Source organism: Patella vulgata, chromosome 3 (assembly GCF_932274485.2).
Source record: "Patella vulgata chromosome 3, xgPatVulg1.2, whole genome shotgun sequence".
Lineage (NCBI taxonomy): Eukaryota > Metazoa > Mollusca > Gastropoda > Patellidae > Patella > Patella vulgata.
Window position 1 is genome coordinate 24,617,961 of NC_065881.2, and position 23,671 is coordinate 24,641,631.

The window sequence follows — 23,671 nt, forward strand, 5'->3', positions numbered from 1 at the left end:
TCTTCAGCGAGATACGAGTTTATCCGGTGACTATTTAGACTCGAATAACAAGGCACGAAGACGGATTACGACACACTGCGCTTCCTGCCTAACGCTGCAGTTCGTAATAATAATAATAATTTTCGTATATTTTAACTTTTGCGCTAAGCCACCATTTTATATCAACGGCGATGACTAGTTAAATTGGCCTTTACGTGTGAATATCGATGTGACCTTGACGCTGACCGGGACTTCAAATTTCCCATCGAGATCAGGACCTTTGCGCTTATATGTACTACGCCCCTGTTTCTTGCTGTATGTATGAGGTTAATGTCCGGGGTTTAAAGCAGGCAACTCGAACTTTTCAAAGTCAGTTTTTGAACATCTGACCTTGGCTTCTTACGACATTCACTCCGTAACCATTTCAAATGGCCATCATGCATCGACCTTTACCGATGTGACAGTTTGAATTGACTCCCGGTATGTTTGCCCCTGGGTACTTGTATGCATTAACAACGAAGCTATATCTACTTCCGGCGGTGTGATTAGTTCAGGAAAAAGTATTACGTATACCAAATGACAAAACCCTAACCAATAGAGATTTGTCATTAATAAACATACTGTTATCGTGATTAGCTGTTGTTCTAGTGATTAGTAGTTACACCGTACACGATCAACTGATCTAAGTTGATTGGCTTGAAATTGATACATCTATCGTTCGTGATTTGTTGCCGTTGTTTTTTTTAGTGATTAGTCGTTACACTTTTTAAAGTTTTAACTATGTTTTCATAATTAACTATTTTGAAGATTGAATCTGAAAACACCCAGTTCTTGAACATGAATATATATTTATCACCCCATTCCATACAAAGAAAAGAAAGTGGCAATAAATACTCCTAGTATTTGGGTTCAAACATGCATGCAGATTGCACAAGGGACAATTATTTTGTATTAAATTTTCGCATTGTGGACGGGAATATACTGAATAATAATAAAGATCGTCAATTTGTATTTCTACTTTTTATCGAAATAAGCAAACAATAGAAACTCGACACCCTCTGCTGATAGAAACCGATTCGACCATAAGAAAATCTTCAGAGAAAACCTATCACGGTCCAAGCCAAGATTATGGCCTTTTAAAACGGTTACAGAGTGAAGGTTGTAAGTCAAGGTCAAATGTCCCAAAACTGCCTTTGAAAAGTTTGAGATCAATTTTCTGTAACATGACTTTGACCCACTTCTTTGCCCCAGTTATCTTTTCTGAAGGGCGTCGTCTCTGCTTTCACCTAGAACATTAAACTTGATAATACAGCAAGAAATAAGCTCATGGCGCGCATAAACGCAAAAGTCCCGAGATCGATGGGAAGTTTGGAATCAAGGTCAAAATCGAGGTCACGGTCGGTTAGTGTTGATTACTGGAGGTCACCACGCCCATAAACTTCCTCTCGAACACGGGCCCTCGGAGTTTGACCGTTTTCTGGCCAAGCAGTGTGTGACAGGACCAAGGTAAACGTCGATGGTCCAAGTCAAGATGATGGTCTTTTAAAATGGTTACGGGGTGAAGGTCGTAAGACAAGGCCAAATGTCCCAAACCTGCCTTTGAAAAGTTTGAGTTCAATTTTCTGTAACATGACCTTGACCCACTACTTTGACCCAATCATCGTTTATCAAGGGCATATTCTCTGTTTTGACCCCGGACATTAACATCGAATATACAGCAAGAAATAGGGGCGTAGTACATACAAGCGCAAAGGTCCCGATCTCGATGGGAATTTTGAAGTCAGGGTCAGCGTCAAGGTCACAGCGGTATTCACACGTAAAGGCCAACCCAACTAGTCATCGCCAAATCTAGTCGTTTATAAAAAAAAAATGGTGGCTTAGCGCAAAAGTTAAAATATACGAAAATTATTATTATTATTACGAACTGCAGCGTTAGGCAGGAAGCGCAATGTGTCGGAATCCGCCATAGTGTCTTGTTATTCGAATCTAAATAGTCGGTAAGGTCAAAATCGAGGTCACGCTTGGTTAACGTTGATCTTTTCTGCTCCGAACTGGGCTAATGAGAACGGGCATACGCCATATATAGTGTGCTTTGACGGAAGTTTTGCCCGGACAGCGGCACTATGGCCTGCTCTTATATCGAGTTCCAACTGTCAAGGGATCTTTTGCGTGCCCGCCAATGAGTACACGTGACCTCGGTTTTTCGTCCCATCCGAACGACTAGACAGCTGTCATTGTCAAGCCCTCCGTCCTGCATCACTGACAAGTGGAACCTTCTCGGCCTATGCAGGGATCAAACACCCGACCTACGGGCTAGCGAGCCAGCGTCTTATCCACTTAGCCAACGTGATCCCTAGTTACTTAAAAGAACATCTTGAAAACTATGGAGGTCAATCGTATTCAGAATTAGATGTTATGTACTTATGTCTAATACTGCTTTTGCAATACAAAATACCTCTATTACTTATGTCATGATACCGCTAATTCAAAATACAAATGTTACTTTACATAAAACAATCGACACAATACCTAAAATGATACGTGCAATGTCTTTTCACTTTCGACATTGAACATTGAACAAAGCATAATTGTCTTGGCATCTTCTACATTTCACTATCTACATTACATCTTCGTCTTAGTAACTTCTACATTGCATTAGCGAACGTGTTTTATCTCGACTGCATTATCTTTTTATGACATGTGGGCGGAGCCTAAAAGAGGTATGAAATCATCAACAATAACTTCCAAGGAAAGACAACTCTGTTGTATTGTGTCGATTGTTTTATGTAAAGTAACATTTGTATTTTGAATTAGCGGTATCATGACATAAGTAATAGAGGTATTTTGTATTGCAAAAGCAGTATTAGACATAAGTACATAACATCTAATTCTGAATACGATTGACCTCCATAGAAAACAGTATACTTTTTGAAAACAAACATAAAGAAAACCTTGCTAATTGCATTTTATTATCAGGATTTTTTATTTTTTATTTAAACAAAATATTATTAACACAATAAATACCTCATCGAAAATAGTAATTTTTGCTTTCAGAAAATATGAAACTATTTTCGGTTGTAAAACTATGTCGGTTGTAAAAGTTCCAGATGCTTCTGGTAAAACTATAACTTTACTAGAATGGAACGGAAGATTCTATCCCCAATTTCCCCCAGAGATTGTCATGAACGTTCCATCAGTCAAACTCAGAGATGATGATATCCTTCTTTGTTCTTATGCAAAATCAGGTATTTTCACCATCTTAAATTCTACAAACTATTACCAGTATAATTAAACAAATAATAATATGTATATCTCATTTTCTGCAAATTTACTTCCAAGGGTATTAAAACATACCAATGAAAGTTTGAATGCGTTTCACAAGGTTGTGCGGCATAATTATTATCAAATTATTGCTGAAGTTGTTCTCTGTCTGGCCGGTGACCAAATGTTCTGATGCCTATCAACTGAAGTATTTTAAAAACAAATTTCAAAACCTTACACTGATTCTACAAGTTATAAACCGGTCAGCGTGCCGTAAATACCAGTCATGGATAAGGATAAAAACAACCATTGACAACTTGCAGGATAGTCTGCCTTAATGACCAAATGTATGCATTAACGCATTAATATATCTGGAAATATCCCTTTAAGAATATTACGGACATAAGCTATATTGAAATCTATTGTTTTATGCAAAAAGAACAAAGGAAAAAAACTCTGTCCTTGTCCAAATTGTACGCCCATTGATAACGCCAGTTTTAAGATGTATTCAGCCATCGACACGAGAGGCCAAAATTAAACAAACCGGCGCCCCATTAATATTTTAAAACGAAAATCAACGAGTGTTAGCCCTTTCTGTCGATTATAGGTGTGCGAATGTTGGTTTGACCGCGTGATTTATTTCCTGGTCGCTTCCACAGACTTTGCTAGGGACGCCTGCTTAACCTGGTGTGTTTTCTCCAGTTAAATAAATTGACATGGTTATATTTCGAATTGGCTACTTTTGTTTAATTGATATTAAACGCAATTTGCCTTTCTTGTATTTAAGGTACACATTGGATGTCTGAAATATGTAGGATGCTGATTCATGGGCGAACAGACATAGAAGTTAAACCAAAATTAGCATTTATGTTAGAATTAAAGCCGCAAGAGACTCTGGATAAAGAACCTTCACCAAGATTACTAAATACCCATTATAGGTTCGATCGTTTACCTACTGATTTGAAAACCAAGAAAACAAAAATAATTTACATAAGAAGAAACCCACAAGATTTTGTCGTTTCCTTTTACTATCATACTCTTAAACTGCACCAACCTTATGAATATGAAGGAGAATTTAAGGACTATTTTGGGTTGTTTCTTGATGGTAAAGGTAAATGCGGCGTTTTGAAGTATCCTTTGAAATGAAATGGGGTTTAGCGTTCTACTGTTCTGCTCCGATTTGGCTAATGAAGACGGGTATCCTTTTCTTCCAGTCTGGATCTTTAAGTAGTGATGCACATCAAGTAATTCTTGATCAGAAATCAAACACTTTTAGTAGTTATGCATGTAAACAGGACCGTAACTAGCTCAAAGCAACGAGGGGGGGGGGGGGGGCGGGAAGTGTTCTCGGGGGTGCTGTAATATTGACGGACAATGTATATCTATTTTTTTATGGTCGAAAATTTTTTCACGGGGGGGGGGGGGGGGGCGAAACTTTTAATACATAATACTGTGTTTCTCTCCTCATCATTTTTATACTCCCACATTTTCATGTGGATGTATATTGTCGTCGCCCGTCCGTCCGTCCGTAAACAATTGTTTGTGGACACTCTACAGGTCACAATTCTTATTCGATTTTGATGAAACTTGAAATATAGGTTTATCTCCAAAAGATCTCGGTTGCTTTCGATATTGGCATATATCGGAACAAAACTTCATGGCTGATTGTACGAAAAATCACGTTTTTAGCTTGTGGACCCTATAGAGGTCACAATTTTAAACCGATTTTGTTGAAACTTGAAGTGCATGTTTATAACCCAAAGATATTGGTTTCCTTTCTATATTTGCGCATATCGGATCGTAACTTCCTGAATTATGGCGCGTGATTGTACGAAAAATCGCCTTTTTTAGCTTGTGGTCACTCTAGAGATCATAATTTTTATCCGATTTCAAACCGTTACACCCTTATGATGGTTGAATTCGAAATACGTGAAAATCGGACAAAAACTGGCGGACAAAATGGCCACCCCACGTACGTAAATAGTGTAAATATATGGTATATCAAGGTACTGGACCCTCTAGATTCACAATTTTGATCCGATTTTGATGAAACATGAAATATATCTTTATAACCCAAAGATCTTGGTTCCTATCGCATATTGGATCGTAACTTCCTGAATTATGGCCCTTGATTGTTCAAAAAATCGCTTTTTGTTTAGCTTGTTCTCTATCCATCTCTTGCAAAACGTGGGCGTATCCTGCCTGGCGTATAGAAGCGAAGAGCAGACCACCAATTATATTTTTTTATAAGGATATACATATAAACATCTGAAGACATTCAATTAAGAACAGAAAGCTAGCTTATGATTTAATGTATATCAGAATGAAGAAGTAAAAGTTGTTGATTTTTAACTGGACGTATTCTTATTTAAATATATAAATATATAAAAAATTACGTTGAAAAAAAGAAATGAACACGTGATTTGGGCTGACTTGTACGATTTCCTGAGTGCCTAATTTGTGAACGATAGAGATTTTTTTCTGATATTAAGTTGGTCATCAGTTTTTCCAATATTTTTCAGAATACCCATTGCATATTATGAGGTATACCACATAATTAGATTTTAAATCATATTTTATTTGACGTAAACATATGTGAGTCCCCACACTGAAAAATATATTGGTAAAACTGATTTCAAAATTTTAGCCGATGTTTGCCTTTTATCTGACTGTTATTTTCAGTTGACTACGGCTCGTGGTTTGACTTTGTTAAAGACTGGGAGAAAATTATAGCTGAAAATCCAGATGTACCTATACTGGACTGTACATATGAAGATCTTAAGGAGGTAAAACACTTTTGTTAAGCATTTACAAGATTGGTAGATTGTTTTGGGTACACACACATTAATTTCTTTCTTTTTTAGATCTAAAATAATATGTTTGGTTTTAACCCTTTTTGTAGGACCCCATTAGAGAAATCAGAAGGGTTGCGGATTTTCTAGGAGTTGAAAGGAATGAAAATTTATTTAGAAGTATCGCAGAAAGCTGTAATATTGATATTATGAGAGCTCGTTTTAAAGGACATTTTAAGTTTCGGGAAGACGGGGAGAAGACGTTCTGCAGAAAAGGTGATTTATAATTTATCCATACCTGATAAGAAGTGAAACTCAGTCAATGGGTCAAAGCTATATAATTGAGACCAAGACAAAACGAGAACCGACCGAATCTTTCAAAAGATATTTTAAAACAGGGCTGTATTTGTCTGGTCGGATTAGATTATATTTCAAGGGACATAACGTTTATGTATTTCTGCTGCTTCGAATACAAATGAAATAAAAGGAAATAGGGTTTAACTCCTACTGTTCTACCCCAAACTGGGCTAATGAAGACCGGCATACGCCATACAGTGTGCTATGAATGAAATTTTGCCCGGACAAGGACAACGGCACTACGGCCCACTCTAATATCGAATTCCAATTGTCAAGGGATCTTTTACGTGCACGCTAATGTGTACACGGGGCCTCGGTTTTCGTCCCATCCGAACGACTAGAGCTGTCCTTGTCAGGAACTCCGTCCTGCATCACTGACAAGGGGGAATCACGCTGGAAAATCTGGATGAACTTTCTCGGCCAATGCAGGGACCGAAAACCCGACCAGCGTCTTTCCCACTTAGCCACCGTGACCCCTGCTTCGAATACAAAAGTTTGTTAGATTCGTGGTATTCGGAGCCCTTTACAGTTTTGTTTTGCAGTGAAACATACGCACAAGAGATACAACCCCAAAGTCAAAAACAGCGCAAGATCGGTATTAGCACTGATGAACATAATATGTGGAACACTTGCGGTATCAGTGTAGATGTTTAATGATAACGCGATAGGGGCTACAGTTTTAAATTTGATTGAAACAGAGAAATCAGGGGCTTAACGTCCACTCGACACATACTAGCGCATTTCGGGACTAAAATTTAATAAGGTTCATTTCTTTATTTAAAAAAATGTGCTTGCTGGAACGGATCTTTAGCAGTCGGGAAGCAGTTGGACAGACAAACCCACTCCTTGTCACGTACAGGCGGTGAATCTAAACCACGCCACATGACACAATGACAGACCTTATGATCTAAAGCGCTGATATTTTAGAAAGAATAAACAATCCATGTTCCACTGTTAATAGTTAAGTGTAGAGGTATCTTTTGTTTTAACTTCAGGTGAAACAGGTGATTGGAAGAACTTGTTTACTGTAGCAACGAATGAGCGTTTTGATCAAATTTACAAGCAGAGAATGGTTGACTCGAAATTAAAATTCAAATTTACTATATAGAACAAAATTAAACATAAATCTACACTAAAGCATGGAGCGAAAAACAGTTACGTGTGCCATTATACATTAAATTTAGATTTAATTTGGAACAATATTATAAAATGAAATGGGTTTAACGTCCTAATGTTCTGAATATTATAAAACAACGAATCATAACTGAGGTAAAGTCGATATCCAACTTAAAAGAATATTACACCCAAACACTGCATTCAAGTTCATGTCCAACTTAAAACAATATTATAATCAAACTAAAATAAAAGTAATGCCTAACTTTGACCTCTGTTAATAAAATAGAATGATAACAAGTGTTGTGTATCTACGTTCATAGTGGGGTGAATGTTTCTTTGATTCGTTTTGATTTCTGTCGTTAGCTGTTGAAGGAAATCGGAGGGCCCGGAGAAAAACCCACGAGGTTGGAGAGGCACTCCAACACCTTTTCTAAATTAACGACCACCCACTGTTACGACGCGCAATGGTGGTTTTACTTGTAATGATATTATTGAAGGATCCTCATTTCAAGTAAAACAATCAATGATGAAGGCGTTGGGTGCATATTCGAAGTTTTGACGCTGTACAAACTAATAGTGAACTCTTAGAACAGAAAAAAGAGACACATGTTATTAAAAACAAGCGGTTGCCGAGCAAGATACGCGTCATTTTGCATGAGATGGACAGGGAACAAGCTAAAAGGGCGATTTTTCGTACAATCTGGACCAATATAGTCCAGGATGTTACGGTCCGATATGCGCTTCTGTGGAAATGAACCGAGATATTGATATAAACATACATTTGCAGTACACAACCCTTGTTTTTACATACTTTTACACTATTTGTGTACAGGGGAGGGTCCATTTTGACCGTTAGTTTCAGTCCGACTTTTACGAAATTTCAACCCAACCGTCAGTATGGTGTAACGGTGACATAATTGAACGTTTTTTTTAAATGATCAAATAAAGTCTCGTTGACAATAAAAACGACGGGAAGTGTTAGAACTAGTGAGTATTGTGAGATAATAGCAGACGAAATGTCGTCAAAAGGTCAAAACAAAATGGCAGCTGATACACCTTATTACTGTGATATATAGTCAAAGAGTAGTAATAAGTTTTATTTTAATCGCTTCAAGTGCCTGTGAGTATGGAGAACAGCTATCTATTCAGCGGATAACGCTTCTGTATAAATAGGCTAAACAAACGGCCTTAAGATTAAAGCGTTAAAATTAAACAAATGTTTAGATGTTGAATTGGAGCTTCGTAAAACCAAATGTTCATATGTCATTTATTTTTTCTCAGTAAAATCTTAATATCACTAATAATAATTTTCTGCTTATTTCGCGGTAACTTACTGATAGGCATACTTTCAAGAATATGTTTTTCATTTAAAATGTCTTGTAACCGGTTTAATATTATAATATTATCTGACGCCATATTGTTTATATTGTCGGCGGACAAATCAAGCGGGTCCGCTCTGGGCTTTTATAGCCACAGATCACTAATGATTTCCCCATAGACTTTAATGTTAATTCTCGTCTCTTAGACCAGCTCTAACTTTTCCCCAAATTTTTGTTGGGTAGAACGCCTTCTAACACTGATGGTGCAACATGCGGCAACCTCTTGTTCAAAAGCACGTATGAGGTTCACCATGGAAAACTTGAGGTACACAAACTGGAAGTAAAGACTACTATACATGCCATTTTCCGCCCCACATTTCAACCTAACCAACCTCTCAACTCCCGTATCCTTCCGTCCCATGAATATTCACCAAAACCTGGCAGAAAATGTATTTTCAAACCCCTTTCTTCGATTCTACACCAAAAAGTCAACAAAAATTGCCATGGAAAAGGGAAGGGGGAAAGAAAGTCTAAAAATAACTTCCGTGGAGGAATATTTGGTGAGCTGTATCCATTATAGAGTCTGTGCTCAGGGCTATACAAGTCCGAATTATCCATTGGACTCCTGTTGATGCGAATGTAGTCTCTATAATCCAGAAAATATTCTACAAATATTAGTCTTGATGCGTTGTCAACACTTGCGAATAACAGGCCATTGTTAGATTATCCAGTTTTTTACATTGTTATAAACAAAGTCTATGGGAGGTAATTAGTCCTAAAACAAGATGTCGACGCCCATGAAATTAATTTAAGAATGCCATTTCAGAAAATCCATTTGATTGCATTGTCCAACACTATTATTTACGCATGGGCAATGGATCTCTTTTCTCAAATATTGGCAACGGTTCCAGATCCTCTCTCTTTACGTTGAAGACTAGGGAGCTCTGGGTTACCGAGACTAATGCGAACGATCCACGAACGACACCTATCACGACGCGTGGTTTAATGGTCCAGAGCGAGAATTTAGGTAGAGTGGCCCACAGCCTCAAATATGTGTGCTTTATATTATAAACTGACCTGTTTTAACAGCCGGTTGCCACTCGGTCCAAAAAGGCGTATATGAAAAAAGTTCAGTCAAGGGTTCTTTCGTGCACTGCAGGCAGCAAACATTAGCCCAAAATAGACAATCACGTGAAAATATTCACTTATTTATCAATGAAGCCATGAAAAAAAATTCTTTAATCGTTGGACTTTTAAAATACGTAGTTACGAACTTGATTAAAATTTTGGCTAGAACTCGGTGATTTAATTTCTAATTTAGTTGATTGTAACCGATGACGTATATATTGTAACGGTTCTCGGTTCAGAATAACGACACACTGTGAATGTTTTATTTAACTGTAAAACCATCTGGTTAGTTGCCGCCTTAGTGAGTTTAGAAGTTATATTGTTGCTAGCTCTAATTACCTCCAATAACAATATCCATAAAATAGAAATTTCCATCTTGATACATAATACGACACAACCAACCATAGAGTGGTAATGCACACACAAAGGATATTATATCTAAACTTAAATTACTTTAGCATTTCACTAAAAGATCCTTATTGTACAACTTTCAACTTATTATGTAGCCATTTTCATGCAGTTTGGATTCAATACTAGAAATGTCCTTTGATATAACAGATCAAAGGATTTTTCGCGACGCATTGTCACGTATCGTCTTCTATTGTTAGACTACCTGGCGCCTCAAATAACCTAACCATATCAGAATGCATGCAGTTCCACCTTGAAATGAGTTTAATTGATTAAAGGTTAATTCTATGATTTATAAGACAGTTTAGAGCACTATGCGTTAGGAGTCACATTCTTATACGGAATTCCGGGTGCAATGATAGACATTTGGACCACTGCTGCCGAACCAATATGAAAATTGAAAATTAATTTTCTTATTATGGAGTTTTTGTCTTTGCGTGTATTGTGTGCTCTGTTTTGGATGTGTATATTCTTTATATTTGTCTGTGATAATTATTGGCAACATATTAGGATTATCATAAAGGATAATTGACATCTACAATATGAGTGCGGCAAGTACTCTCTGCATAATGCCAGTACCGGATCTAGGGGGGGGGGGGGGAGTGGGACAAATGTCCCGGGTCCCCCACATTTAAGGGTCCCCCACAATTCTGGGTCATACTAATATTTTATACCTGGGCTGAGGGGGCGAGGAATGGGGTCCTGGGCAGTAAGGGATATTGGGGGCCCCGGGACTGGTAGGTACCAACAGATTTTCGGGGGCTCAGGAAATCGCTACCTAAATTGTCTCAGATGCACTGAAATTAATCCTAATTTTGAAAACAAATTCCTGGAGGAAAACACCCCAGGCACTCAAGGGGGCGGAGTACATACTAGTACTATCCGCGGTCAGTACGAGCAATATGAACAAACAACAATAAGCCTCCGCACAGTTGGTATGTCACAGGCTCCCCACAAGGTTAATCCGGCACTGCATACTGCGTTTGTAAATCACGAAATTCTCGGTTGTTAGAATGTTTTAAAGGACAATATTGGTGCCAGTCATTATCACATATGTGATAGAGCTGGTTAAACACATTCCAAATATAATTTTATGTCAGAGATCATTGCTACGATAGCTGAGTAATACAGTTTTTCTGAATCGGAAGTGACGAACGCCAAAGGAAAACACGAGTCGCCTCTCTATATAACTGACTGATGTGACGAATGATAACGGATATACGGGCGAATTTCTGCTCACTAATAATTTCTTTGGAGACCTAAAGTTGTTATATGGGACTGTAAGAGGATACCTGACAATTCCATAAAGTAATTGAATGTCATTAGATAAGAGAACACGAGAAAAATAGAAATAGTCCGTACATTCCCTTGTCTATATTCATTCTATACCTTATATAAACATGGTAATGCACGGACTTTTCTGTTTTTCTTTCGTGTTCGTTTATCTAGTGACAGTCAATTCTTTTTATGAATTGTCAGATATCCTCTCACAGTCTCACACAATAACTTTTGGTCTTCAAAGAAATTATTAGTGAGCAGAAATTCGCCCGTATATCCGTTATCATTCGTCACATCAGTCAGTTATATAGAGAGGGGACTCGTGTTTTCCTTTGGCGTTCGTCACTTCCGATTCAGAAAAACTGTATTACTCAGCTATCGTATCAATGATCTCTGACATAAAATTATATTTGGAATGTGTTTAACCAGCTCTATCACATATGTGATAATGACTGGCACCAATATTGCCCTTTAACTATAGTCTAGCTCATAAATACGCGACAATGTTTTCTTATATTTGAAGTTATTTAGTTTCATCTCTCTTTCTCTTTCTCTCTCTCTCTCTCTCTCTCTCTCTCTCTGCACGCGTATACAGATGTTAAATTCTATCGTTATTTGTACGTATATACGCAAAAAAAAAACCCAAGAATCCCGACTGAGGAAATTATGAATTCGATTTTCAGAGCTCAAATTAAAACTTTAATGTGACCAAGAAACATCTACCGCTGTAACGCTATACATGAGCGGTCAATTTTTCATCAAGTTATTCAAAAAATATTCAAATGGTTACAACACACAAATATCCAACTTAGTAATAATTTAATTGTTCATGAATGATGTTTTCATGGTAAGTCTTATCATATGTTAAAATAAGCCCCAAATATAGCTCGTTTATTGGATTTTAGTTCTGTACATGAATCACTCTACATTAGGGTACGAAATATATTGATACTTCACGAAGACGTAACTTAAAATACGGACACTTTCCTACATGTGCCATTTAATGAAAACGTCACGCGAGTTAAATATTTCATCTACTATAAAATAATGTACGATTGTCACGTTGGTTTAGCGTTAGACACTTAATTTTTCATATGGAATTGTATCCCACAAAACCACCTGACTTTTCCTTGCGAGACACGGTGATTTAGGGGAACACACTTTGGGAGCCGGTGTCCTTATGAATCAACAATCACCATGGATATTGCTCTCGTCCCTAGAGTTTGTTTTTAAATATTGCATTAGTTTAGAAATATCCAATATAGTTATCAAGACCAAAGGCAAGACACAGAAGGTAACGCCAAAATAACCAATAGCAGCAGAACTTTTTCTGTCGTCTTCCTGGCTCACTTTCTTTCTGGTAACAGACGAGAGATTAGATTTGTTGACTGTTAACTCGTTCTTGATTTTTCTGACGACGTTATCTAGTATGGCCGATTGTAACATGCCAACTACAACCTCTCGACAAATTCTCGATCGTAATATTCCGTCAGCCATTGCCGTTGATGGAGGTCGAAAGTAAGGGGTAGTTTGAGACCACTGATTCACAACTGTAGCAGTTGATATATTTGGTCCGTGTACCGTCGAAACAACAGTTACCAACTGCATCGCTGTGGGAGGCGTTTCGGTGCTTCCAGTAACTGGTTCAAAGGTTGCATCTGATGATGCAGTGGCACTGGTAGGCTGATGTGTTTCTGGATCCATAAAAGTACAATTCCCTGGAAAAACACACAAAGACTTAAAATCAAACGTGAAATGTACCGTTTCTAGCAATTTAAACTTGCCGAGAACCAAAGTATTCTGTAAAATCAATAAGCTGTTAAAATACAAATGGTGTGTATTGTGTTAGTTTTACAGAAACTATGATATTGGTGACCAACCGAAACGCACGATATTTGTGTGAATCATATTAACTCTTAATTTATCAGCCATAAAATATATCTACTCACCACAGTTAGGTCCAGGTAAAGCTGTAAAGATCATAAATATTACAATATAGATTATTTAGATATTTGTTATTTGTTTGATTTGAGGGCAGAACGAAATGATTACGGAACGTTGAATATTGGCAGGGTTCGTGCATATCATCATTCCAAATTTAAAAAAATAATGTTTAAAAACTATAGCCTCTGTCTCTTTTACAAGTTTTCGACAAAGGGGGTAACTCCGTAACGGAAGGTGGCACCATGCATTGGGTTCGTTCGTCCTTAACAAACCACCAGAGAACGATGGGAATCGATAGGGTTCATGCTCTTATTCATCACACTAGAGTAAAAGGCAGGGGCCTTAGCCCTGCGGTATGATGCGCACCAAAATGAAACTCATCCGAGACCTTTCGATCCTGAACATAATATTGTAAGTTTCATTTGAATCGTGACCTCTACGTACACATTTCACATTTTGTGTAAACGGCATGGACTATGGCGTAAGACGTTGTTGTTCGATCCGCGCCCAAATTGAAATCATCAAATTTGATTTTGCGAGGCAGGTGCAAGTGTGTTTTCCGATCAAAATATATGGATAACATTTAGGCGTTTACGCCTTATTATATTCGTTTAAAGAAAACAAATCTTAGTCTCCGTTTTATCATTAAAGGAGGCAAGTCTCTAACTCAATATCATCAAAAGTCTTCGACATGACGAACACGTATTAATGGTCAATTTAAATCAAGATTGATGTTGTTATCTTATCGTGAAAAGATGGGCTACTGACATTCAATAAATAAGATAAAATGAAAATTTTAAAACGGCACACAATATCGCGTGCCAGAATCCGTTCGAACGCCATTTGTAATGAAGCAACTCGATGAACAAGGCTAACCATACCCCACAGGAGAATACTACCGGTGTAGACTAGAATAATTAGACGCCAAAGACTTACATTCAATTTTGACTCTTCGCGTATTTCGCCGAACATAACTGATTAGAAATTACAGTAAAAACAGAAACGACTGAATGTAAAATCAGTTTATATACATGCATATAACATTATTATATGCTTTGCTAGGTACCAAAGAATAAAGATTTAGCTCCTTTAAATGGTTCAACAATTCAGCTAAGTAACCAGTGGATGTAAAGAAACAAGCGGTTGCCATGCAAGATACACCCACATTTTGCAAGAGGACAGGGAACAGGCTAAGAAATAGTTTTCTCGTACAATCAGGGGCCACAGGAAATTAGGGTCCACTACCCAGATCTTTAGGATATAAACATATACTTTAAGTTTCATCAAATCGGATAAAAATTGTGACCTCTAAAGGATCCACAAACTAAAAACGCGATTTTTCGATTACTCAGGGGCCATTATCCAGCAGGTTACGGTCCGATATGTGCGAATATCGAAAGGAATCGAGATCTTTGGGATATAAACATATATTTTAAGTTTCATCAAAATCGGATAGAAATTGTTATTGTCCACAACCTTGGTATTACATACTTATACACTATTTACGTACGAGGAGCGGCCATTTTGTAGGGCAATTTCGGTCCGATTTTCAAGACATTCGAATTCAACCACCATTATGGTGTAACGGTGGTATATTTGAACGGTTCTTAAAATCGGATAAAAATTGTACTTTCAATTCAAAAATATTATTATTTACTGACGCCATGAAACGTCAAAATAATGTATTGTAATTTCGGCCTTTACCCTTCCGCCTGTCCGATTAAGCTACGAAAAATAAACCCGTATATTGAAATATTCCTAAACACGAGCATCAAATAGGATGAAAATTCAAGATCCCGCCGAAAAAATAACATGGGTATAGTTTTGATTTTTTTGGTGGATACGCAACTGGACGTCGCAGTAGTAACGTTTGTAGCTGTATTTGGTGAAGGTTTCAGACGTTTATACATACCTGTAAAATTAGCTGAGAATCCTGTGTAACTTGCACTATCATCAGATGAAAATCTAACTGATATAGTATAGGATGTACTGTAAAATATTGGACCTCGTTCATAAATCCCTGTAATTCCAGCTATTAGACTTCCATTTTCACTGATCAATACAATACTACCGAGGGCTCCAGTCTTTTCAAATAAATAAACAAATAAGATGATGTGGGTGTTGAAATTTAAGTATCTTTGATCTGGTTTATAAATATAATTGTCGATTTCATTCAGGTTTGTGTATTAATTTATTTTGTGGGATGAACATCTACTATTTTAATAACGCCAATAATCGAGATTGAAATCAGTTTTATCGCGGTGTATAGAATAGTGTTTGGTTTGATTAGACCTAATCCCACTAAACACTGTCAGACTTACCGCAATTTAGTTAGCAAATCAATTTAATTCCCGTGTATCAGAAACAAATATTAAATTTAACGATGGCCTTGACATACTCCTTGCAGATTTATCTGGCCATTGCTCCGGGAACATGGGGCCTCGGTGGCTCATACAGTAAGACGCAGGAACCAGGCCTCGGGTTCGCACCCTGCGTTGGCCTGGCCGAGAAAGTCATAAGCCCACCTTAAATCCCTCGTAATTATAATCGTGATTATATTGTTAATCTCCTAACTCTGACATCGACGAAAGGGTTACTTTGTTGTCCCTTCTCTGTTCTAATATATCACTATCCGTAATGCAAATATACATAATATACTACAGTAAATAAGTTCAACAATACAGACTTGGACAATCCAGGTGTCCAGGTTGTAAGTACCCTTCGATTTAACATATCAGATTTGCAGTATGGTGCTGTTGCAGTATGGTGCTAAAGGATATAGCGTGTTTAATAATAGGGTTACGTATCTTTATATTAGCTTACCTTAAAGTCAGAAAATGTTAACTTTATAATCAATTCTACTGGTACTATTACATTGTATGTACAATTTTGATGTTTGGGATATTTATCTGGATAATTCGGTGACGTGAAATAACCAGAATTTCCATTTAACTTCTGGTTACAATCTAGATAAATAGATAGCAACAGAGTGATATTAAGATAACAGACGATAGACATTGCTTACGTATTACGTACACAAAACGTGTGGTGGTTTGATGTGTGCTAGAATACCACTTAAATAAAATTTGGAGAACAGAACAATTGACCTTGAATTAGTTTGAATAATATTTGCATTACTAAGAGAGACAGGACGCTATCGATTCTATTGTGGTTCCGCAAACTCCAAAGCACCTTTGAAAGAGTTCGAGCAATACTTCATGATTCACAATCTCAACCGCAATTTGGATCAATCGTCAACAAAAGGAGATGATATTTGGTGCTCCATGATATATAAGATATCGTCAATATTTTAAGGATTAATGTACACACTTTGACCTGATAACGGGAGAATAAATAGCCGCCTTTAAAATGGGCTAGTTCTTTTTAAGTCAGCCTGAAACACACCCGATATAAATAACATTACGAATCACAGATGCGTAACAATCACGAGGTTGTTTTATCAGGAATGATATCGAACCAAAGCTGCGCATAGTTGGTGTCGTGTTTTGGGTGAGCTTTCCTGTAGTTTCCGTATATCTACTGCACTGAAGGAAGCAAAGATATTATGTACAAAGAACAAAGCAAAATCCTTTGCCAACTGAGAAACACTTTCAGTAATCTGGTTAATTTGGTTGGAACCAGTCAGACTGGTAATTGTTTCAAATAGTCGTTCCAGAATTAGTACCACAGGAGTTCATCTTGTCGTGTGTATTATAAAATAACTTTTAAAATGACTAAGATGGTGTCCATGTAGATTACGGATTGTAGGAGGTGGCCCCAGTCCTCAGACGTTCTGTTCTTGACCCAGTGGAGCTTTACCTTCTTGACTGACATTTTAAGTTCAATTGCTTCGGCATCAAACCTTGGTTGGGTACTTCACGACTAGAGTAGTGGACTTTTCTCTGATTGGTGGGGGGATGCTAGTATTGTTTAACGCGTACCCGTTAGATCTGAATCTCTGTCATTTAGTCAAGTGGCGTGGTTTCGGTTCCCCACTTACTTGTACGTGACAAGGAGTAGGGTCGCCTGTCCAATCTAGTGGGTTTTCTTGTTTCCTCCAACTAAAGACCCCAAGCGAAATATTGAAATAAAATTCAACCATATGATAGTCCCGAAATTACCTAGTTTGTGTCGATTGGACCTTGCCCCCCCCCCTCTCTTTCTCTTTAATATAATGCCCTTATATTCCATTGTCACCATGCGATTTCTCTTATCATATGCCATGTTCCTACGTTGCCACACCGTTCTCTGCCAGATGACGCCATGGTCAAATGGTGTCGTTCTCGCACCATGCTAGTCGCGAAGCCTTAAAATCTCTTAGGGTAACCATTGGCTTTTTAACCTAGCGCTTGACGCAAATGGATGACGTCGCACGAGTCTCAATAGTGATGCATCTTCTCTTGCAAGGGTTACATGTACCATAACATTGACGGTCCTTTACCCATCTGTCGTGCAATCAACGGATTTCCCATGTCAATGACTTGACATTTCTTGGCTGTAGGAAGTTGCCAAGGTCCCACTGTGGAATACAGACAATAAAAACACCAATCACCGAGGCTGATTTCCCTAACGTACTGTTCTTGACGCAGGGGATTCATCCATACCTTGCGCATTATGTCAGCTTAACAGTGGTATATATGGAGGACAGAATACCTCAAAAGTTTCATTGCATTTTTGCCTATATTTATTTCTCTGGACTGCCTAAACATTTTTCTCTGTGAATATTTTAATAATAAGAAAATTGTTTTAAAAATTCCACTGTAATAAATAACTTATGATCTACTCACGGGATCCAGGTAATCCTGAAAGAAAATTAAATGGGTTTAAAAAGATACCTCGGTGATTTTAGGACCGAAATATGAGCAATCTGATTAAAACACAGATCCAATTTCGTTTCGTTTTTTTATAGTTCAAAATTTCGTTTTTACTTGTCTTTACTACACTTGGATCTGGAAGACTTGTTATTTAACTAGTGTTCTGCTTGAAATGAGGGGTCAGCCAATCAAATGGTCTGTCGAATCGAGCGTTTGACCTTTTTTGCGCGTAACCGTGGGTAGACATTACCAGCAATAGAAATCAAAACAAAGCAAAAGTAGATTTAAAAAAGCATAGCGGTCGCTAATTGGTTAATCGAATGACTGACGTTATCGGGTCAAGTGCCGCTTGCTTGGTACCTGACGTCATAGAACGTGAACTCCCACTATAACCACAGAGTAAAAAGTTAGATCTACATGTAGTGTACGCCATCGAAAGTATAAAAAACGAAACGAAATATAGATCTATATTTTAATTAGATTGGAAATATGAGATGTATAATTCACATTTTGTGCACTTCCCATTGCCGCCAGGTGTGGTCTGGATTAACAATGACGGTTTCATCACTAAATCAGTGACATGAATAGTGGTACGAGTGACCACCAATAAATGGCAGCAAGAACACAGTATAGAACTGTTGAAAGACAATCTTTGTGTATTTTAGTACTCCTGCAGAGATTAGATTATGTAGTTGTTATAATTTTTATCATTGTTGGGTATTCATAGACACATACCTGTAAAAGAAGCTGAGAAAAAAAAGTATTCACTCGAATCATTATCCGTACTTTCTCCAGCAACACTACCGATAATATTACCAGATGTAAATACAATGTATAAAGCATTTGTTGTACTGTAGAGTGGATCTGGTATTGTTCCACCGCTATAATTAGCTACCTCAATGCCCTTTTCTCTGATCCTTACATCGCCATTTATTCCAGTCTGACAATGGTAGAAACAAAACAAAAATATTTATATTTTAATATTTTGTTGTTACTTGGGTATATATTATGTGAGGATCAACATGAACTTTGATACTAGCAACTATTTAAAATAAAATTCCGTTGTAATAAACAGCCAATTGGTGCTTATATGCAGACCAGGAATTGCTAGGTCTTTCTAAGTGTAATATTAGTTTAATAATGTATAGAGTGTACAGGACTCATTTCTATAGGAACCACCGTGACGCAGAGAGTAAGGCGCCAGCTTACTAACCAGGACATCTCGGGATCGAATCCCGTGTCGACCGAAAGGAATTCTCAGTCGTCTGGATGGGACGAAATGTCAATGTGCCGTGTACACCATAACGTGCACGACAAAAAAAAACAACAAAAAAACAAAAAACAAAACAAAACAAACAAAAAATTGACAGTTGGAATTTGAAATAAGAGCATGGCATTTGTCCGTCCGTCTTCGCTAGTCCGGGTAGTGCACACAACCCCTGGCCGAGAAAGTTCATCGGGATTTTCCGGTGTGGTTCTCCCTTGTCAGTGGTGCAAGACAGTGGGCCTGGCAAGGGACAACACAAGAGTCGTTCGGATGGGCCGTAGCGCCGCTGTCTGGGCAAAATTTCCGTCATATCACACTATATAGCGTATAGCCGTCTGCAATTATCACAGTTTGAGCAGAAATGATCAGTAGGACTATAAACCCATTTCATTTCATTTCATTTCCTATTCTACAGTGTGTAGGACCAAATCCAAAGGTGTTTTAATTATGCTGTCCCCAGATAAGGTCCACGTTACAGACATTGAGTGTTGTATCATTGTATCAAATCAAAATGTTATTCGAAATATATAAAAAAAAAACACTATTGGTCGCATTTGTTCATCAGTTAATAATACAGGTTACAGCTAAAAACAATTGTGGTATTTTGACCACTGACTTCTTGGTGGCCTTTCGTCCCTAGATTATCTTCTAGCCATTAGTATTCGTTAGCTATAAGCAGTGTTGGGTGTTGTGCACGGGATGGGATATGTTTACTCTTTCAAGGACATACCATATACCCCATCCCATTAAAGATACATTATGTAAGATTTAGATAAAGAACTAGCCATTCTTGCTATAATAGTTCGAAAGTAGATGATGTAAAATGAATAATTTGAACATTTCATTCAAATTACTCTATTGCAAGCGAAGATATTAGCCTTTGAAGGTTTGACAGACGTGTGCAATAATTTCAACCACCGTACTGGTTGATCGAAGCTAAGTCCTCCATATTTGATTAAATCAAAGTATCGCTGAACCATTCTAATCTATTTAAGATCGGAGAAATGTGATGCCATCGACAGTTGATTAAGGCCTGGATCAATTAATACTTTAGAAAACATTTCAGGCCTAAAGAAAGGTCTGCAATAGGCAGATTTAGCTCTTGCATAATGCATGTTTAATATAGGGAGTTTAGGTACCTAAAAAACCTCTGTAGTACTAAACTTACCAACTTACCTCAAGGTCAGAAAATGTTAACTTTATAACCATCCCTTCTTCAACAGTTATATTGTATGTGCATATTTTATTGTCTAGATATTTATACGGATAATTTGGTGACGTAAAACATCCTGAGTCTCCATGTAAGGTTATATTACAGTCTACAATAATTAGATAAATCAAGATATCATTAATAACCACATTGTTAAAACTTACATTTACCACATGCGTGATTGGTGACTGCTATCTTAATCTTGTTTGAACAAATTTTGCAGTTGTCATTTACGACCAGGTTCTTCAACAGGGTGTTAAAACGATTTTAAAATAACAGATTTTTATCCGAGTGATTCATTTAATACAGATTGTCATTTTGTATCTGCAAAGAGTAAAACAAAACTAGATACAAAAAAACCCTAAAACAACATGGATTTATATCGATTTTTGTTATTTAGTATCAGTTCGATGGATTTCATTTTTACTTATTTCGTGTCGTTTCGGGGTTAGCTTTTTTTTTACATTGTTTCGCACTTTACATTTAGCCTGAAGATACATGTTGATTAGCTGTTTATCTGTGTTAGCATCTGTCTCGTAAAGATCACCAAAAGTTTGAGGCACCCGCTTAACAGACCATTTACTCTATTTCGTTCTCTTGTTTTCTTTTAAACCCATTTTAAAATTTCAATAAAAATTTGTTCTTGTATGTTTCCTAAGATAGCCCTATACGCGGGATGGGCAGGGATAACGTCGATTTTTATGAAAACTCAACAAAACTCAGTAGGAATGTGTGAGGTTTTCTCGATTAAAATTGCTCGGTCCCGTAAGGGCATACTTCTACATGACGTCTTCAAAAAGGACTAAACAAAATAGGTAGACTTTTCTCCTAAACCATGCAAATAGTTTAATAATAAACGTTGAAAAAAAATGGGTGATTAAGCCCAACCGATAAAATCGACGTGTTCCTATTTTCTCGATAATTATTATTATAAAGTCAAACTTACCGGAATCACAAGTGGCATGTGACTGTGAAACCAATAATATGGCACATACCATTCCCAGCATCCATTTATATTTCATCATTAATTCCAGAACTGTTATTAGTGCTATCACTTAAATAAATGTAAAAAACAGACATGAAATAATTATAATAAAAGCCATATATCGAATTAATTAATATTTCTAAAAGTCATCTTTAAAAAGTATGTTAAGTGGTGCAGGACGGAGGGCCTGACAAAGACAACTGTATACTCATTCGGATGGGATGGAAAACCGAGGTCCCGTGTACATATTGGCGTACACGTAAAAGATACCTTAGCAGTTGGAATTCGATATTAGAGTATTCCGTAGCGCCGCTGTCCCGGCAAAATTTCCCTCATAGCTCATTGTATGGTATGCCCATCTTTATTAGCACAGTTGGGTCAGAAGAGTAGAACGTTAAAACCCATTTCAATTCATTCCATTTCGTAACAAAATAGCTATCACTTAATTTTATCAATTACACTTAATTACATAACAACCATCCACAAACTAGCAATCTAATTAAAATCATATGTTATTTTCGGTTTTCGGACATTTCATTCAAACATTAGGCCCGTAACTAGCGGGGGAGGGGGCAAGGGGGGCAGCTGTCACCGCCCCCACCCCCCTGGAAAAACATTAAGGCGCCCCATTAAGGCGAGTGACATTAGCTGAGTGACATTAGTTGAGCGCCCACGACGAGATTGGCGGGGCGCCCAACCAATGTCACTCAATGTCATGTCGTTATATATGAGGCGCCCCCATCATAATACGCCAATATCGAAAATTCAGCCTCAAAATTGAAATTTCCTGTCATTTTCATAGTTCCTCTCCTCAGGTGCAAACCTTATTTACCAAATTTTCTGAGGGGGGAGAGGGAAGTACCCTAGATCCTTAAAAGGGAGGCGCTTCTACGGTATCGTTCGCCGTGAACCGTCAAGTGTAGGTATATGGGCACCCCCAGAAGTTCCATCGGCGTCCCAGAAGCCCCCCCCCCCCCAACATTTTTGGGCTAGATACGGGCCTGCACGATTAACAATAAAACACATAATTAAAGATGCGCCTTTCCAATAAAAGATTGCAAAATTTAGTAGTGTCGCAAAAAACCTGTCCCATTTTCAAACCATTGCGGTTTACATATTTTTACTGTAATGACACCATAACTGATGTAATCGTTAGTTTCAAATTAGAGTTCAAAAGAGATGTAGTAAAACTGTATTGTGAAACTGGGAAATCTCCAGCATTGGTAAGTCAAAACCATTTCAAGATTTATACTGATATGAATCCACTTTCAAGGAAAAAGATCAGAAGAATTGTAAATAAGTTTGAAAACTTTGGCACAATTTTAGACAGCAGGTCAGGTAATAGTGGGCACCGTAAAACTGGACGATCTAATGAAAACATAACGATTAAAATTGTCGTTGAAGAAACGTGACAAAAATCTATAAGAAACCTGTCCAAACAACCAGAACATGTTTTAGTCACAATATAGCCTTTCAAAACATTTCGAGGAATTTTCTGTTTCCCGGGTTTCTAGAATTCGTAGGTTGACCTGGAGTCGAAAATAACAATCTCCGCATTACTGAAAGTACCGAAAAAAAAAACGGAGCGAAAATTTGGTCCAATTTCAATTAGACTGCACAATTTAATTCTGCCACAATTATAAATATATTTTATCTGATTTATGTGGAGATGAAGAACTTATATTCATCTTTTAAACGTATATAAATGTAAGAATAACCTACCGTTATGTCTTTTAGAAAATTCACAATTGACTTATACAGAGAAGTATCCAAAGATGTGACAAAGAGTTATTGGGAAAGGTCTAACTATTGG

The 23,671-nt window shown here is 37.4% G+C and overlaps 2 protein-coding genes across 2 annotated transcripts; one reads left to right on the forward strand and one right to left on the reverse strand.

The window, feature by feature from the left end:
* Positions 1-3,070: 3,070 nt before the first annotated feature.
* Positions 3,071-7,788, forward strand: LOC126814786 (sulfotransferase 1A1). The gene is made up of 5 exons (XM_050540165.2): positions 3,071-3,224; positions 4,028-4,351; positions 5,923-6,026; positions 6,143-6,308; positions 7,385-7,788. The coding sequence occupies exons 1-5, from the start codon at positions 3,161-3,163 to the stop codon at positions 7,495-7,497; spliced, it is 771 nt and encodes a 256-aa protein (XP_050396122.1). The 5' UTR covers positions 3,071-3,160; the 3' UTR covers positions 7,498-7,788.
* Positions 7,789-12,513: 4,725 nt separating this feature from the next.
* Positions 12,514-23,671, reverse strand: LOC126814777 (tolloid-like protein 2). Its single transcript, XM_050540146.2, has 9 exons — positions 23,581-23,671; positions 21,820-21,927; positions 20,840-20,982; positions 19,132-19,336; positions 18,370-18,384; positions 16,406-16,548; positions 15,495-15,666; positions 13,588-13,608; positions 12,514-13,356 (listed from the first exon to the last, which is right to left on the reverse strand). Exons 2-9 carry the CDS (start codon positions 21,896-21,898, stop codon positions 12,824-12,826), a joined length of 1,311 nt encoding a protein of 436 aa, XP_050396103.1. The 5' UTR covers positions 21,899-21,927; positions 23,581-23,671; the 3' UTR covers positions 12,514-12,823.